The sequence below is a fragment of the Mesocricetus auratus genome, unplaced genomic scaffold (genome assembly GCF_017639785.1).
Source record: "Mesocricetus auratus isolate SY011 unplaced genomic scaffold, BCM_Maur_2.0 Super-Scaffold_4256, whole genome shotgun sequence".
Taxonomy (NCBI): domain Eukaryota; kingdom Metazoa; phylum Chordata; class Mammalia; order Rodentia; family Cricetidae; genus Mesocricetus; species Mesocricetus auratus.
In genome coordinates, this window is record NW_024429182.1 from 112189715 (window position 1) to 112207452 (window position 17738).

The following is a 17738-nucleotide window of genomic DNA, read 5'->3' on the forward strand; positions in this document are numbered from 1 at the left end:
TCAGGGGAGGAGGGGAGGGAGAGGGAATTGAAAGTAACATGTGTGAAAAGTTAAATAAAAACATGAAAGAAAAAACAATAGCCCCAAACAACATTAAATATCTGGAGATAACGCTACGAAAACATGTAAATGACCTGTACAGCAAGGACTTTGAGTCATTAAAGAAAGAAATTAATGAAGATACCAGAAAATGGAAAGATCTCCCTTGCTCTTGGATAGGTAGTATCAATATAGTAAAAATGGCAATATTGCCAAAAGCAATATACAGATTCAATGAAATCGCCATCAAAATACTGGCACAATTCCTCACAAAAATTGAAAGAACAATAATCAACTTTATATGGAAAAACAAAAAACCCAGGATAGCCAAAAACAACTCTGTACAACAAAGGAACTTCCAGAGTTATAACATCCCTGACTTCAAGCTCTATTAAAGAGCTAGTGTCCTGAAAATAGCTTAGTATTGGCACTAAAATAGACAGGTAGAGCAATGAAATCGAATTGAAAACCCTGATATTAATCCACACTCCTAAAAACACTTGATTTTTGACAAAGAAGCTAAAATTATACAATGGATAAAACATCTTCAACATATAGTGCTGGCATAACTGGATATTGGCATGTAGAAGATTGCAGACAGATTCATGTCTATCACCATGCACAAAACTTAAGTCCAAATGGGTCAAAGACCTCGACATAAATCCAGCCACACTGAACCTCTTACAACAGAAAGTGGGAGGTAGCCTTGAACAAATTGGTACAGGAGTCTGCTTCCTGAACCTACCACCAGTAGCACAGACAAAGATATCGACAGTTCATAAATGGGACCTCCTGAAACTAAGAAGATTCTGTAAGGCAAAGGATACCAACATGATAAAAAGGCAGCCCACAGAATGGGAAACGATATTTACCAACCCAACATCTGGCAGAGACTGATCTCCAAAATTAACAAAGAAATCAAGAAGCAAGTCTCCAAAGCACCAAACGATCCAGTAAAAAAGTGGGGTACAGAACTAAATAGGAAATTCTCAATAGAGGAGTCTAAAATGGTTGAGAGACACTTGAGAAAGTGTTCAACATCCTTAGCCTTCAGGGAAATGCAAATCAAAAAAGCCTTCATCCGGTAACTGATGGAAGCAGAAGCAGATACCCACAGCTAAACACTAAACTAACTCCTGAAACCCAGTTATAGAAAGGAAATTGATGTGCAAAGTGGTCAAGACCTGGCTGGAAAGACCCACAGAAACATCTGACCTGAACAAGGGGGGAGCTCATGGATCCCAGACTGATAGCTGAGAAACCATCATAGGACTATTCCAGATCTCCTGAACATGGGTGTCAGTTTGGAGGTCTAGGCAATCAATGGAGCCTCTGGCAGTGGATCAGTATTCACCCCTGGATCACATGGACTTTGGGAGCCCACTCCATATAGATGAATCCTCTCTCAGCCTAGTCATATGGGTGAGGGTACAGGCCCTGCTCCAAGTGATATGACAGACTTTGAAGATCCCCAGTGGAAGTCCTGACCTTCCCTGGGGAGCAGAATGGGGATGGGATAGGGGGTCAGTGGGGGGCAGGGGAGGAGGCAAGGGAGAGGCCACTGGGATTGACATATAAAACAAGGTTGTTTCTAATATAAAGAAAAAAAAAGAAAGAAATATTCTTTTAAACTTTCAAAGACACACGGAGCATGACATTTAAAATGGTTTAGGGATTTTCATGGCAAAGAGACACAACTGCTCCTGGAAACACCAAATACTTCAGAGAGGAAGATTGGCATCAAGAAAACTCATTATAGAGTTGGCCTTCAACGTGCCAGAAATACCCCTTTGGGCAAGAAACTGCTCTTTCCTGGACTGCCTGACTGTATGCTGCATAGATTGTACATGTAGGACCCACAGGAAAGTGGGTCTCAGAATGTGCAGTCTCAGGGTTCCTGCTTCATGGAAGAGTCTGCCAGGCATTCTGCAGGATACAGAAAAATGACTGACAAACTGCCAATATGGGCAGACAGGTTCAAATCCCCTGCTTTGCTGAGAACTCTGCTAAACACACTACTGCCAATGGGCCAAATATTGATACTTCAATGTTATAGACAAACTTTGAATGATTATCTAGGCAGCAAGATGTCTCTGTCAAGTCTAGAGTTTATATACTATTCTTCCAGGGTCTTTGATGGAGTTGAAGACAGATAGTTCTGGTTATGGTTTTCCTTACTTTTGATAAAAGATAAATTACTTGTAAAATTTTAGACTCATGAAAATAGAATAGATGTTAGAATATTTTCTTTAAATTTTACCAAATAATATCAATGGACTAAATACTATTAGCTATAGTTCTTATTTTATAACTGTTGTTATATATATATATATATATATATATATATATATATATATATGTTTGTGTGTGTGTATTTACTATGTTAAAGTTAAAACCCTTATTTTATTTAGACAGAAAAGAGGAGATGACATAGTGAGTCCTTCTTTGTATATGTTTCTCTTAATGGTTGATAAATAAGACACTGTCTGGCCAATGAGGCAGGAAGATGGGCGGAACTATGAGAAGAATTCTGGGAAAGGCAGGCATAGAGAGCCCACCAGAACAGTCACCATGTAGGTTGCCAAAGGAGTAACATGTCTGAACTCTTCTCTATTAAGATAAGACCATGAGAAAATACATAGATTAATAGGAATGGGTTAATAATTAATACAGAGATAGAAAATAAGAAGCCCTACTCATCAGCCAACACCTTTATAATCAATGTAGTGTCTGTGTGTTTATTTGGGCCTCAAGGGCAGCTCAAGCTGCACAAAGAACCTCCACAGCCCTCTCTTCATTCACCCATTATCCCTAAACTTTCCGATCTAACCAGGGTCCCATATGCAGGGCCCAAGCTTACATTGCCACACTGCCAGTGGTACAACCATCCTCTAAGCTTGTGCCAGAACTGTCCTACCACCCACAGGTCTCTTCTGTACAACATCCAAACTCTACATACACCCAGACTTCCCACTTCCTCTTCAAGGGTCTAGGCTGGTAAGTCTTCCCGATACTCCTTCCACTGCTTCCCCCAGTCTGTGAAATCTAGTGTCCCATCTAATCTGACCTCTCCTGCCTGTGCCACAAATTATCTCTAGGTTTCTGCCTAGACATTCCCTACCTTTCTCCCAACACTGACACACACACACACCCTGATACAACATTTAACCTCTCCAAGCAGGCATATATACTTTTGCACGACAAAAAGCACATCCTGTATATCAATCAAATCCAGTGTGTCCACTTGAATTCATACTCAGAAGCAATTCTCAACCTTCAGGCCCACTCTAAAGATACATCCTCTCTTCCAACTCAAACTTCTCTGTCCATATAAGACTTGGAATTAATAAAAGAAATACAACTATACAGACTCCATCACAAAGGTAGCAACAATATGAAAGAATTAAACTAGTATCTACTCTCCAAAACCTATTAGTCCTGTAGAAATGTTTCCCAATGAAAATTATTTAGATGAAGTTCAGAACACAAAATTTAAAAGAGCAATCATAAATGCCATCAAAACATAAGTAAAATAACCACAACACAAAGAACTAGCTCAATGCAATTAAGAAAAAGTTCCTAAGTAGAATAAATACCTGAATCATGTCCAAGAAGAAAACAAGCATAAGGCTGATAGAAAAGACAAAAAAACTACTAGTATATAAAAATTTCAGTGAGGAGGTAGAAATATTGAACAGGACTCAAGCTGAAAAACTCAATAATTCAAAAAGAAAACTCAAAAGTAAGTCAAGTAGAATGAATCAAGCAAAATAGAGATTATCAGGACTTGATAAACTAAGGGCTATGGATCAAATAATCAAGACATAATACACCTTCAAAAAGTAAAACAAAGGAAAGGAATATACAAAATATGTGAAACACCATGAAAATAATACTAACCATAAGGTACAGGCTTAGAGGACTGAGACTAATCCAAAATCCATAGTACTGATCAGATCTGCAACAAGATCACAGAAAACTTCTCCAAACCACATAAAATCACTGATACAAATAAAAGGACAGAGAACACTTAAAAAACATAACCAGAATAGAAAATCTCCACAGTATAAGATAGTTAAACACTAAGAATACAGAACAAAAGAAAGGGTATTAAAAACTTCAAGAGAAAAAAACCCAAGTCACAAATGAAGGAAAATTGACAAGAATCACTACTGATATATGCATGCATAAATTTCTCTAACAATAATAAAAATATTATAAAACAAGAGAAATTAATATCACAAGAAATTGCTGATCTATTACTTAGTGCTTAGTGCTACATGATTACATGCACCATAGTGATACATGAGATCAAACTGTGTTCAACAGATGAATGTAAAATTTCATTAGTATAGACATACCATCAAATGTGTTCTGCCACAGAGAAATGTCATCTGTGTCAACAAGAAAGTATGTAGATACTAATCCAATCATAGAATGATAAGTAATGCATGCTGTAACTTAGGTATGGAATCAGAAACACAAAACTCAAAGAAATAGACAAGAGAAATGTTAATTAACGGAAGATAGGAGTGTGGAGACAAAAGAGAATGTGTTCTTAATGGCTCTGAAAATGTAAAGAAGACATCTACAACAGGCTAGTCACTACCTTTGTAGTCTCTTGCTATCTTGTAATTAGCAAAATCCTCTTTCCACACTCTGTACTAAGAATAGCTTGTGATAAATGCTACGGCTTACAGACATTTTTCTGCTTCTGCAAGAGTTTAGAAAACTTTATTAACCATGCTTAATATAGCCACTCAAAATATATGTCACTCTGGGTTGCTATGTCAGGGAACAAACACGGAACAAAAAAAAGGTATAAAATACTCTGAGTTTTTTGTTATTATTATTATTATTATTAGTAGTAGTAGTAGTAGTAGTAGTAGTAGTAGTAGTAGTAGTAGTAGTATTCTCTCACCCAATACATCCAAAATGCAGTTTCTCCTCCCCCCAACTCTTCTTAGTTTACCACACATCTGGCATCTCCCCAAGTTCTGCTCCTCAGTTTCTCTTCACAAAATCACAGGCCACCCAGGAATATCAACCAAACATTATCTTCTATAATGATTCCTTACAAACTTCTGAAGATTCCCTGAGTTCCAAGACAAAAGACCCCATGGAGATCAATAATTTGGACTCCCTCTCTCTCTCTACCTAATATTTGGCTGTGGATCTCTAGATTTTCTCCTATCAGTTGCTGGAGGAGGCCTCTCTGATGATGATAAAGTGATCTGTTTACCAGAATTCACATGTAGATTTTTTGGACTGGTGCCACATGGGTTTGTTTTTTACACAAAATAAAACTGTTTTCTGATTTTCAGCCTTGGGTGTCTCCTCCCTTGGTCATTTCCTGCAGCCACAGATGCCCAATTAATCATATTAAATAAGATTTTTGCATGAACTTATTTTAATAATATGTACAGCATAATAAAAAATAACCTAGGTGCATTGAAAACAAAAGAAAGTTTAAAGAATTCTCACCAAAAAATGATAGATATTTGAGGGAAGGAAAATATTAACTAACAAGATTTAGTTATTACTCACAGTGTTTATTAACATTAAAACCAATTTGAGTCCTTAAATGTTTATAACAATTTGTCAGTAAAAAAATAAAAGGTATCCATAGAGATGGCTCAAAGGGTAAAGGTACAACTTGCTTTCCCAAAAGATCCAAGTCCAATTCCACCACACAATTGATGACCTCAACCATCTGAAACTCCTGTTACTGGGGATACAGTGCCCCCATGGACACCACACATATGTGGTATACACATATAGAAGACAAAACACCCACGTGCATAAAAATGAACAAATATGTAAGTAAAATTAACTGTGGAAGAAACGTTTCAGACATTAAAAGTACTTTGTGCTTTCACAAAGGATCAAGTTTTTATCTGATATCCACATGATTACTCACTGCTCTCTTTAACTCCAGTGCCAGGAGATCCAAAACCCTCATGTATTTTCATGCACACATGTATACCAAGTACAGTGGTGCACACACACATATAAATACAAAAATTCAGGCAACGATATGATGCTCACAAAAAATTTTAAATAATAAAACATACTTAGAAAAAGATGAAGATCTGCAAATCTATTAGATGTAGAATAGAAAATACAGATACATGAAAAATAACTGCAGGCATGAATGTAAATACAAATTTTAATAGGCAAGATAAGAGAAAGTTATTTCAGAGAGCCTACTTAACATACTTATTCTGAAATACTTTCATTTTTCAATTATATTCTTACAAGCAGATATAGAGATATGTACAATATATATATTATATATACGTATGTGTGTGTATGTTTGCAATCAATTCTATTCTGTGAATGTAATGTTTTATTATTTTGCTACTTGTTTTTATAAATTCATTCTAAGGAGAATTTGAGAAAGTCTTACATCACGCATTCTGAGAACATACCCTACGATGAAAAACTTTTCTGAGTGCTCCTTTGACTTCTGTGTTCCTCAGGCTGTAAATTAAGGGGTTTAACATGGGGGTAATGACTGCATACAACATAGAGATGAGCCTGACTCGGGCAGCAGCGTATTGATGGGAGAAGGGGCGGATATAGGTAAATATGGCTGTGCCATAGAACAAGAAGACTACAAGAAGATGGGAAGTACATGTGGAAAAAGCTTTACGCTTCCCTTCCACAGATTGGATCTTTAGGATAGTGGAGACAATGTATATGTAAGAGATCAAAGTGGTCAGAAACGCACCAAAACCCAAAATACCCCCTTCCACTAAAACAAGCATTTCTGCCATGTAGGTGGATGAACATGACAGAGTCACCAAAGGTGGGATATCACAGTAGTACTGGTTAACTTGATTGGACTTGCAGAAAGATAGGCTAAAAGTAGACATTGTGTGGAGAAAGGAGTGGAGAAACCCAGCTGCCCAGGTTCCAAACAACAACTGTACACAGCGAACTTTGGTCATGATGAGGGAGTAAAGCAGAGGGAAGCAAATGGCCACATACCGATCATAAGCCATCACGGCCAGCAAGAAAACTTCAGTCCCAACTAGGCCCACCAGGAAATAGAGCTGCAAAGCACAACCAACAAAGGAAATGCTATGATCCTCAGTCAAGAGATTCTTGAGCATCTTGGGGACAGTAGTTGATGGGCAGAATATGTCCAGCAGGGACAGATTTGCCAGCAGGTAATACATGGGAGTTTGAAGCTTTCTTTCAGTCAATATGGCCAAGAGGATGGTCCCATTTCCCAGCAAAGTGATCTGATAGATGATGACAAAGACCACGAAGAGTGGGTAACACACCTCAGGGAGGTCAGAGAGTCCTATGAGGATGAACTGAGTTACTGTGGTAAGATTGTACACATCCATCTCTTCTCTCTGAAAGGGTCTTTCTAAGAGAAATGAAAGAAAAGAATCCAGATTAGGGTGGCATGGGAGGGAGCTCTGGAACAATAACAGTGTCAGACTAATGGTGAATTAAATTTACTCTACTTCAATTATGGATTTGGGGTATTAAAACTTCTGCCCCAAAAATTTGTGTAGTCATACTATTTCATAAAATTCTCATCTTCTGTTTCTAATCTTTAGAAGGTCCTCTGAAGTACTAACAAGAACTTGCAAGTATATTTTCTTTATACTCATTAGCAAGACCATTAATTATGTGATTTTAATTCATGAAAGCTGTTGGATTTCTCAAATCTCCATAGACATTGGCTTCATTTATTCTTATCTTAATATCTATAATTTAATGTACTATTTCAAACTAAATTAATATAGCATAGTTAAGTATTTCATATACCCATTATCCATTTCATTTATTTTATCTAATTATCATAATGTATCTTCCTTGATACACAAATTTAAATAAATGCTAGAAGTTATTAGAGTCACAGGAAACCAAGCCCTTCATAAAGAATGTATGTAAATGACATCTTACCTACTCAAACCAAATATTTCAAGCTGAAAGACAATATGCTAGTGAGTTAAAACCATGCATTTAAAATACAAATATTAGCATTTATCTTAACTTGATGCATCATAAGATGTTAAGTGACTGTCTGGAATAATCTTACTGAAAGCATGAAAATTAGTTTAATTTTTGTCACTTCAAAAAAAGTTTTTTATTTGTCATCTCATATTGGAAAATTCACAAAGAAAACTGGGGACATAATAACAGACACCAAGGACACCAAAAAATCATAAGTATATACATTAAAAATTTGTACTGCAACAAGTTGGAAAATCTAAAAGAAATGGATAAGTTTATCAATAGATACAAATTGCCAAAGTTTAATCAAGATCATATAAGCAATGTAAGCAAACATTACCCATAGAGAGAAAAAAAGAAGTAACTAAATGTCCTAAATGTCTCCAAAACTAAAAAATCCAGGGCCAGATGATTTTAGTATAGAATTCTCCCAAACTTTCAAATAAGAGTTAATTTCAATATTCATCAAATTATTACACAAAATAGAAACAGAAGCAACATGGTCCAATGCATTTTATGAGGTCACAGTTACTCTATCACACAAAGATTCAACAAAGAAAGAAAATTACAGAACAAGTTCCCTTATGAATATACAAGCAAATTTTCTCAATAAAATACTGGCAAACCAAATCCAAGAACACATTGAAAAGATCACTAACCATGATCAAGTAGGCTTCATATTAAAACACAATGACTGTTCAAAATAAAAGAATCAAAAAATGTAATCCACCACAAATAGAAACTAAAATAAAAAACCATCTGATCATTTCATTAGATGCAGAAAAAGCCACTGACTAAATCCAACACTCTTCAGGATAAAAGTCCTGGAGAGGTTAGGGATTCCTCTGACATACCTAAACTTTAAAAAGTCAGTTTGCTGCAAGCCCATAGGCAACATCAACTAAATAAAAAGAAACTCAAAGCAATTTCATGAAAAGCAGAAACAAGACAAGGTTGCCAACTCTTCCCATACATATCAATATATTACTTGGAGTCTTAGCTAGAGCAGTAGTACAACTTAAGGGCCTGAGTTTTGTGTAGGGTGGTGGGGATTGGGCTGGGGTTGGGGGCTGGGAGGGCTGGTGGAGGGAGAAGGGGGAAGCTGGGATTGACATTTGAAGCATGCATGTAAAAAAACATACTTAAAAATAGAAAGAAACAACAAAAAGAATAAGATGGATTTATTTCCATTCTTAATTGATAAGCACCATCCATGATGTGGCTAGATACAAGATTAACTCAAAAAAATAAGTAGTCTTCCTTCATAAAAATGGCCAATGGACTGAGAAAGAAATCAAGGAAACAAAACCATTCACATTAGTCACAAATAATATAAAATATCTTGGGGTAAACCCTAACCAAGTAATGAAAGACTTGTATGATAAGAATTTCAAGTCTTTGAAGACGAAAATTGAACAAGATATCACAATCAAAAGATATCCTATGATCAAGGATGGATAGAACGGGCATAGTTAAAAGGATCATCCAACTAAAGGTAATTTATAGATTTAATGCATTTCCCATTAAAAAATCAACACAGTTTTTCACAGTTCTTGGAAGGAAGAAAAACAGGATAGCTAAAAAAACTTGAGCGATAAAAGAACTTCTGTACATCTAACCATTCTTTATTTCAAAATGTACTACAAAGCTATAGCAATAAACACAGCATGGTATTATCACAGAGACAGACATGTTAATCAATGGAATCAAATTGAAGACCTAAGTATAAATTCATACATATGGACACCTGATTTTTTATAAAGAATCCAGAAATACATCATGGAAAATAGAAAGTATCTTCAAAAAGTGTTACATGTCTAACTGGATGTTGGCAGGCAAAAGAATGTAAATAGATCAATATCTATCAGCCTGCATAAAACTCAAGTCCAAATGGACAAAAGTCCTAAATATAAAACCAGATACACTGAACCTCATAGAACAAAAAGTGGGAAATAACCTTGAAAGTAGGGAGTAGGCTGAAATTGGCACAGGAGACAACTTCCTGAACACAACACCAATAGTGCAAGCACTAAGACTGACAATTAATAAATGGGACATCATGAAACTTAAAAGCTTCTGTAAGGCAAAGGACACTGTCATTCAGGAAAAGTGACAGCCCACAAAATGAAAAAAAAAATTACCAACCCCATATCTGGTAGAGGACAATATCCAAAATATATGAAGAACTCAAGAAACTAGACATCAACAAACCAAATAATCCAATTTAAAAATGGAATATAGATCTAAACAGAAATGGAATATAGATCTAAACAGAGAATTCTCAGTAGATAAAACTCAAATGGTTGAGACACAAAGAAATGTTCATCATCCATAGCTATCAGTGAAATGCAACTCAAAATGAGTGAAGTTTCATCTCACATCTCTCAGAATGTCTAAGATGAGGAACACAAATGAAAACTCATTCTAGTGAGGATATGTGGAACAGGGAGAACATTCCTCCGTTGCTGTTGTGAGTGCAAAGTTTTACACACACATGAAATCAGTATGCCAGTATTTCAGAAAGATGGGAATCAATACACCTCAAGATCCTGCTATACCACTTCTTGGCATACACCCAAAGAATGCTTCATCCTAACACACAGATTCTTGCTCTGCCATTTTCATTGTTCCTCTATTCACAATAGACAGAAATTGGAAACAACCTAGATGTGCCTCAACAGAAGTGTGGAATTTTTAAAACGTGGTACATTTACACAGTCAGCTGTTCAAAAACAATAACATCATGAAATTTGCAGACAAATAGATATAGCTAAAATAAAAATACTCATCCTGAATGAGGTAACCCAAACCTAGAAATATGAATATGCTGTGTATTTGATAATGTGTGATTAATAGCCATTAAATATATGATAACAAATCCACAAACCAAAGTTCCATGGAAGTTAGATATAGAGGAAGGGACTGGGATAAACACAAGGATCTCCCTGTGAAGGATAAGAATAATAGAGTTTATGGGTAAAATGGAGTATATGGAATGGGAACAAGAAAATCAGTTGAGAAAGGAGGAATGGGGTTGACAAAAGGAATGCAGAGCTAGATTTGAGGAGCACTCAGAGATATAAAAACCTAGTGCTAGAAATTCTCTATCATATATGAAGCTGATCCTAAGGAGGTCTCAAAACAATGAAGGAGACAGAGTCCAGATGGGCATCTTGTCTCCAGATGAAACTTGCGTTACAGGGAATAGGTTACAACTAATGGAATTGTTGGCCAAAGTGGTCCTATAGAAATCCTCAAACAACCCATGTAGTGGACAAGATAGTAAGTTTCTTTCCACAAACTGACAGTAAGGTCCCATTACTGGAAATAACACACACACACACAACTCATTGACCATGGAGACATAAAGATGATGCATATATATCTTCACCCCATCTTCTAATGTCTTTGGTAAGAGAGGGTATTCTACAGGCTACCAAGCAAAATACATAAAAACAAATCCAGTCACAAAACCTTTAATCTACAATCTGTCCTGTCTGTGAAATGTTCTAGGTAATGTTTGCACAAAACTTGACATATGTGACATAACCAACCAGTGTCTCATTTGATTAAAGATCTACTCTAGGATACAGGACCCATACCCAACACTGCTTGGGTAACCAAGAAAAGGAGAGCAGATAGCCCTGAGACATAAGATAAAACCAGATACTAATTGTCTCAAGAAAAACAAAAGAACAATAAAATAACTCCTAATGATATTCTGCTATGCTCATAGATTAGGATATTATTCAGCTGTCATCTGAGAAGCTTCCCTCCTGCAACAAATGAGAACAAATAAAGAGAACCACAGCCAGACATTAGGCAGAGAGAAAGAGACATTGTAACACACAGGTCTAAATGAAAAACTCTATCAAATCCCTCCCCTCAAATTTCAGGGAATCCTATGGAAGAGGAGGCAAAATGAATATAAGAGCCAGAGGGAATACAGGACAACAGGATAACAATGCTCTCAAAATCAACTGAACAAGGTTCATATGAACTTACAAATACTGAAGCAGCAAGCCCAGAATCTCCATGGGCCTCATCAAGTCCTCTGCATGTATATACATACATACATACATACATACATACATACATACATACATACATACACACACACATATACATGTATGTATGTATGTATATTAAAGTTATCAATTTAGTATTTTTATAAAACTCCATAGTGGGTGAACAAGTGGGTCTTTTATTTCAGTGCCTTCTTTTGAGTTCTTTTCCTTATGTTGTTTTTCCTTGTCTCACTTTTATTTGATGGTTTTTCTTTTATTGAATTTGTATATTAAATATTTATATGCATTTTATTTATCTTATTTGTATTTAAAATCAAATTTTAAAAGATGAAGATGAACTTTCTAATTCCAATCCAATTTATTTTTTCACAGAAAAACAAATATTTTCTTTGGTTATTTAAAATGCTTAAGATAAATTATGCAATTTTATATAATGATTTTATTCACAAATTATTTGAAGGTTTTTCCATCGCTTTTTTCCTATGTAAGGTATAAATAAACAATAATAAGATGCCGGAGAGTTTAGGATATAGTGGTGTGTGCCTTTAATTTCCTACATTTACATGACTTGAGCAAGAGAAATTTGAATTTGAGACCACCCTTAACTACAAAGCAAGACCCTGTTTCAAAACAAGGAGAAATGAGAGAGCAAGGCCTGGAATTTTCTCTTCTGAAGCAACAGTGTATATGGAAAAGAATAAGAAAATAAAATTTGAATGAGAGCCTCTTCAATTTATAAAATACAACAAAGAAATGTATTATAAAAATAAAAACTTGTATATCATTATGCGATTGAAGGATTGTGAATTTCTGAATATCAATGATTAAAACAAAACTATGTCATATAAGTACTTCATTCTCAAATGCTCAGAATCCTGCAGGAATGTTAGACATCTGTCTACAGACATATATAATTTATCTCTGATAACAACACAATAGGTATATAAATGTGACAGTATTTATATAAATATGACACCTTGATCACAAGAACAACATGTACAGAGAGTAAATTCTAGTTTACACGATAAATCATTTTTGTATTCACACACACAAAATTGACTTTTAAAACAAGGACTATAGTAAATTCATCAATAACAATTGCTTAGCAGATTTCACAGGCAGAACATATTGTAGACCAAAGGTTTTGTTGTCGGGTTGGTGTTTATATATTTTGCTTAGTATCCTGCAGAATATCCTCTTACCAAAGACACTAGTTTGTTCCCCAATTATGTGACTAATGTGTACATCATAAACAACAGCATATTTTCCTGATATTTTACACCTAGCTTTTGGAAAGTATTCAATAAAACACCTGGTCTTGATACATACAGTAGAGCACTTGTTCATGTGGAAAGGGTGCTTGATTTTTTTTCAACAATTTTCTTTTCCTAACTCAAACATAAATAAATATTAAGGATTTTTGAAGAATTAGAAAAAGAAGAGTTAAATGATGGCCATCATGTATTTCTCAGTAAAAGTTTATATAACAACCCTAAAATACAGATAACTAGTTTTAATTCCAGATTCTGGAGGGCTTTTGCTAAATTCAATCTATATCTTTTGTGCGTTCTTTGTATACTGTGTATTGAATTGGCATATATACCTAGCACTAACCATCTGTTAGAAATTACCCAGAATTAATGCTTTTTTAACTATCATTCTCTCTTATCATTTTTATATGGTTAATGACAAATATGAAACTTTTCTCTCCAGAAAATTTTCAACTTTCTACTATATACAGAAAAAGAATCAATTGCTAATTAAAATCAGCTTGTTAGTAATTAAAACCAAACAGTGTCATAACAGTTCTTAAGCTGTCAAACGTTCACAATGCTGCAGGTAAAAATAAAAGGTAAACATTAAATCTTAGCATAACTAAAACTGCATTTGCCTTTTTGTAAGAACATTAATAAAAGTGCATAGGTAAATTTAGTCTCAAAAATGGGTCACAGTACCAGTAAAAAGCCGAGCAAATTAAAGCAAATGGCCTGGCCAACAAATTACATCAGTTGATGAAAGCAAATTCCCACTTAAATGTAAGATTTATATCAGCGGTTAGTACATCTTTTATATTATTCCTGTCTTATCATTGGGGAATTAGAATAACAGGAACTTGTGAGAGAGTATTCACATTACTATCAGCCTAATAATGGGATCCCATAGCTAATTAATTTAATGTAACATTTTAGTTTCTTGTAAAGGTCCATCAAATTTGTTCAACCCCTGGCATGCAGCCAATGATAGATATAAAATATAAATACATAAACTTTCTCAAACTATTATTTTAGTTGTTTATTAAACTCAGTTAAGTTGTTTTCATTAAACTAAACAAATAACATAGCCATACCCCAATGAAAACTATGGACATGCCCAGTAGATTAAAGTAAAAAACAATATTTCATAGTACTCATGTGGCAAGACAACATCAAAGAATAAATGTATGCCAACCATTGCTTCAAAATATAATTAAATTATTACATTTTCATAGTCTTTGTTGGATTCAAATTTTATAGTTTTTAAGCATTATCATACAGAGCATCTTGTGAAAGCTATGTAATCCACATGAACATTAAACAGCTCAGATCCACTATGAACAGAAACAAACTGATTTGAACAAATACCTTGTAACTTGACTCCTGAAGGCACAGTAAAATTTTGCAAATAGATGACTAATTGACTGACAGATGGTAGGAAGATAGGTGCTTAGCAGTTAAGGGCACTCTTTCCTTTTGCAGAGGATCTGGGTTCAGTTCCTAGAAGTAATTAATGATGGTGGCTCACAGCCATCTGTAACTCTAGTTTCAGTAGACTTTTTTAAGTATTGCACCAAAAATATAGATTATTAAAGACACATCTGTCAGAGATTAAATACTGCACTCTGATGTAGTAAATCTTGCTTGGAATTCCAATTCAATACATGCAGGATACCATCATTCTGGACCACAAGATTTTTTATGTCTTCTAACCTTTATGGACATCAGGCATACATAATGCACATAAACACATGCAGGCAAAACACTCATATGCATAAAATACTATCTAAAAGCTACTTTTTCAAAATATGAGGGTAGATGTAGGTAAATAGATAATAGATTTGTGCTTGCAGTTAGTAAATCCATGTATATTAAATGTTAATGAATGCTATGGTATTTTATTTTTATGAATTTTCAGATAAAGTGAGAAATTTACAAACATAATCACTAAAAATAATGTAACCAGTTGTAGAGGGTGATCCGTGGCAACATCTGTACTGATTTATATTTTTGTTGTCCTTCCCTGACCAATATTTCTGTGGTTATCATTTAATTACCCATGTCCTATGGGAGTAACCTTATTTCATTTTACTTTATTTTTGTTATTATTTCTCTTATTTTTACTGACAATTAGTGCCAACTTTAATTTTAGTAGGTGAACTCAGTGTGCATAATTTCAGACAGTTTGAAACATGACTTAAAAGAGCATGTATCTCCAAAGTCAAAGAAATTTGAAATAATAGAAGAATGTGACTATGAAAACCAAAGAAGAGTATTCATATTCTTCACATTTTGTCTTCCTGAAAAACCATTCTATTCTCTCGTGATATTGGCAGAAAGATTTTTTTTAAATGAAGCATTTTGGAATCAATTAAATTTCAGTTTTTAGAAGTGCAATATAGGGTTGGAAAGATGGCTCAGCCGTTAAAGGCTAGGCTCACAACCAAAAATATAAGAAGTGCAATATATTGGTCTGGAAATTTAACTCAGAGGTTAAGAGCAACGGCTGCTCTTCCAGAGGTCCTGAGTTTAATTCCCAGCACCCACAGGGTGGCTCACAGCCATCTGTAATAAGATCTGGTGTCCTCTTCTGGCCTGAAAACATCTGTGCAGACAGAATGCTTTATACACAATAGATAAATCATTTTTTTCTTTTTTTTATTTCAAGCTTGCTTCACATGTCAATCCCAGCTCCCTCTCACTCACCTCCTCCCCCATCCCCCACCAGTTCTCCCAGGCCCCCACCCAGTCCCCACTCCATTCCTCAAGGAAGATGAGACCATCTGTGGGGATCCGCCCAGTTCCTTCACCAAGAGATCAGACTGACTGAGCAACCCTCACTGTGGGGGGGGGGCATGCAAAGTCTACCTATATGCTTGAGACAAAAACAAGGGCCCCACAGATTGTCTAGGCCTCCTCGCTGACACCCACATTCAGGGGGTCTGAATCAGTCCCATGCTAGTCTCCCAGCCATCCCCCTTGTTCAGAAGAGCTGTTTCTGTGGGTTTCAACAGCCCGGTCTTAACCCCTTTGCTTGTCATTCCTCCCTCTCTGTCACTGGGTTCCAGTTCAGTGTTTACCTGTGGGTGTCTGTCTCTGCTTCCATCAGTCAATGGATGAAGGTTCTAGGATGGCATATAAGAAAGTCATCAAACTCTTTATCAGGAATGAAAATTTAAGGTAGTCTCTCCACAATTGCTTAGTTTGTCAGTTGGTGGCATCATTGTAGATCTCTGGAAATCTCACTAGTGCCAAGTCTCTCCACAAACCTATAATGACTTCCTCTGTTATGGTATCTCTCATCCTGCTCTCCTCTATTATTCCCCTGACTTAATCTTCCTGCTTCCCCTTCTTCTCCTCTCCCCTTCCTCTCTCTCCCTCCCCTCCCCGAATGCCACCAGTCTGCTCTGCATGTCTTGGCTCATTCACCTTTTCTGGGGTACCATGCATAGCTCTCTTAGAGTCCTACCTGATTCCCAGACTCTCTGAGAGTGGGAATGTAGACTGGTACTCCACTAAGCTATGTCTAAAACTCATACATGAGTAAGTATATGCCATGCTTGTCTTTTTGTGATTTGGTTACATCTCTCAGGATGGTTTCTTCTAGTACCATCCATTTGTCTAAAAATTACAAGATTCCATTGGGTTTTTTCCACTGAATAGTACTCCATGATGTAAATGTACTACATTTTCTCTATCCACTCTTCAGTTGAGGGACATCTAGGTTGCTTCCAGGTTCTGACTATTACAACTACTGCTGCTATGAACATAATCAAACAAACATCCTTGTTGTACAAATATGCATCTTTTGGGTATATGCCTAAGAGTAGAAGTGTTGGGTCTTGTAGTACACTGATTTCCATTTTCCTGAGGAATCTCCATTGTGATTTCCAAAGTAGGTATACTAGTTAGTATTCCCACCAGCAGTTCCCCTCTCTCCATATCCTCTCCAGCATAAATTGTCTTCTGTGTTTTTGATTTTAGCCATTCTTACAGGAGTGAGATGGTATCTCAGAGTTGTTTTGATTTGCATTTCCCTAATGGCTAAGGATGTCGAGCACTTTCTCAAGTGTCTCTCAGCCACTATAGACTCGTCTATGGAGAATTCTCTATTTAGTTCTGAATCCCACTTTTTAATTTGATACTTTGGTGTTTTGGAGACTTGCTTCCTGAGTTCATTGTAAATTTTGGAGATCAGTCCTCTGTCAGATATGGGGTTAGTGAATATCTTTTCCCATTCTGTGGGCTGCCATTTTGTCTTGTTGCATATGTTCTTTGCCTTGCAGAAGATTCAGGAGATCCCATTGGTTAATTGTCTATCTCAGTGTCTGTGCTACTGGTGTTATGTTCAAGAAGTGGTCTCCTATACCAATTCGTTCAAGAGTACCTCCTACTTTCTCTTCTAGGAGGTTTAGTGTGGCTGGATTTATGTTGAGATCTT

The 17738-nt window shown here is 35.8% G+C and overlaps 1 protein-coding gene across 1 annotated transcript; it reads right to left on the minus strand.

Annotated features, from left to right (window-relative positions):
- Window positions 1–6449: 6449 nt before the first annotated feature.
- Window positions 6450–7397, minus strand: LOC101830257 (olfactory receptor 5V1-like). Its single transcript, XM_005077887.1, has one exon. It carries the CDS (start codon window positions 7395–7397, stop codon window positions 6450–6452), a length of 948 nt encoding a protein of 315 aa, XP_005077944.1.
- Between the last annotated feature and the right edge of the window lie 10341 nt (window positions 7398–17738).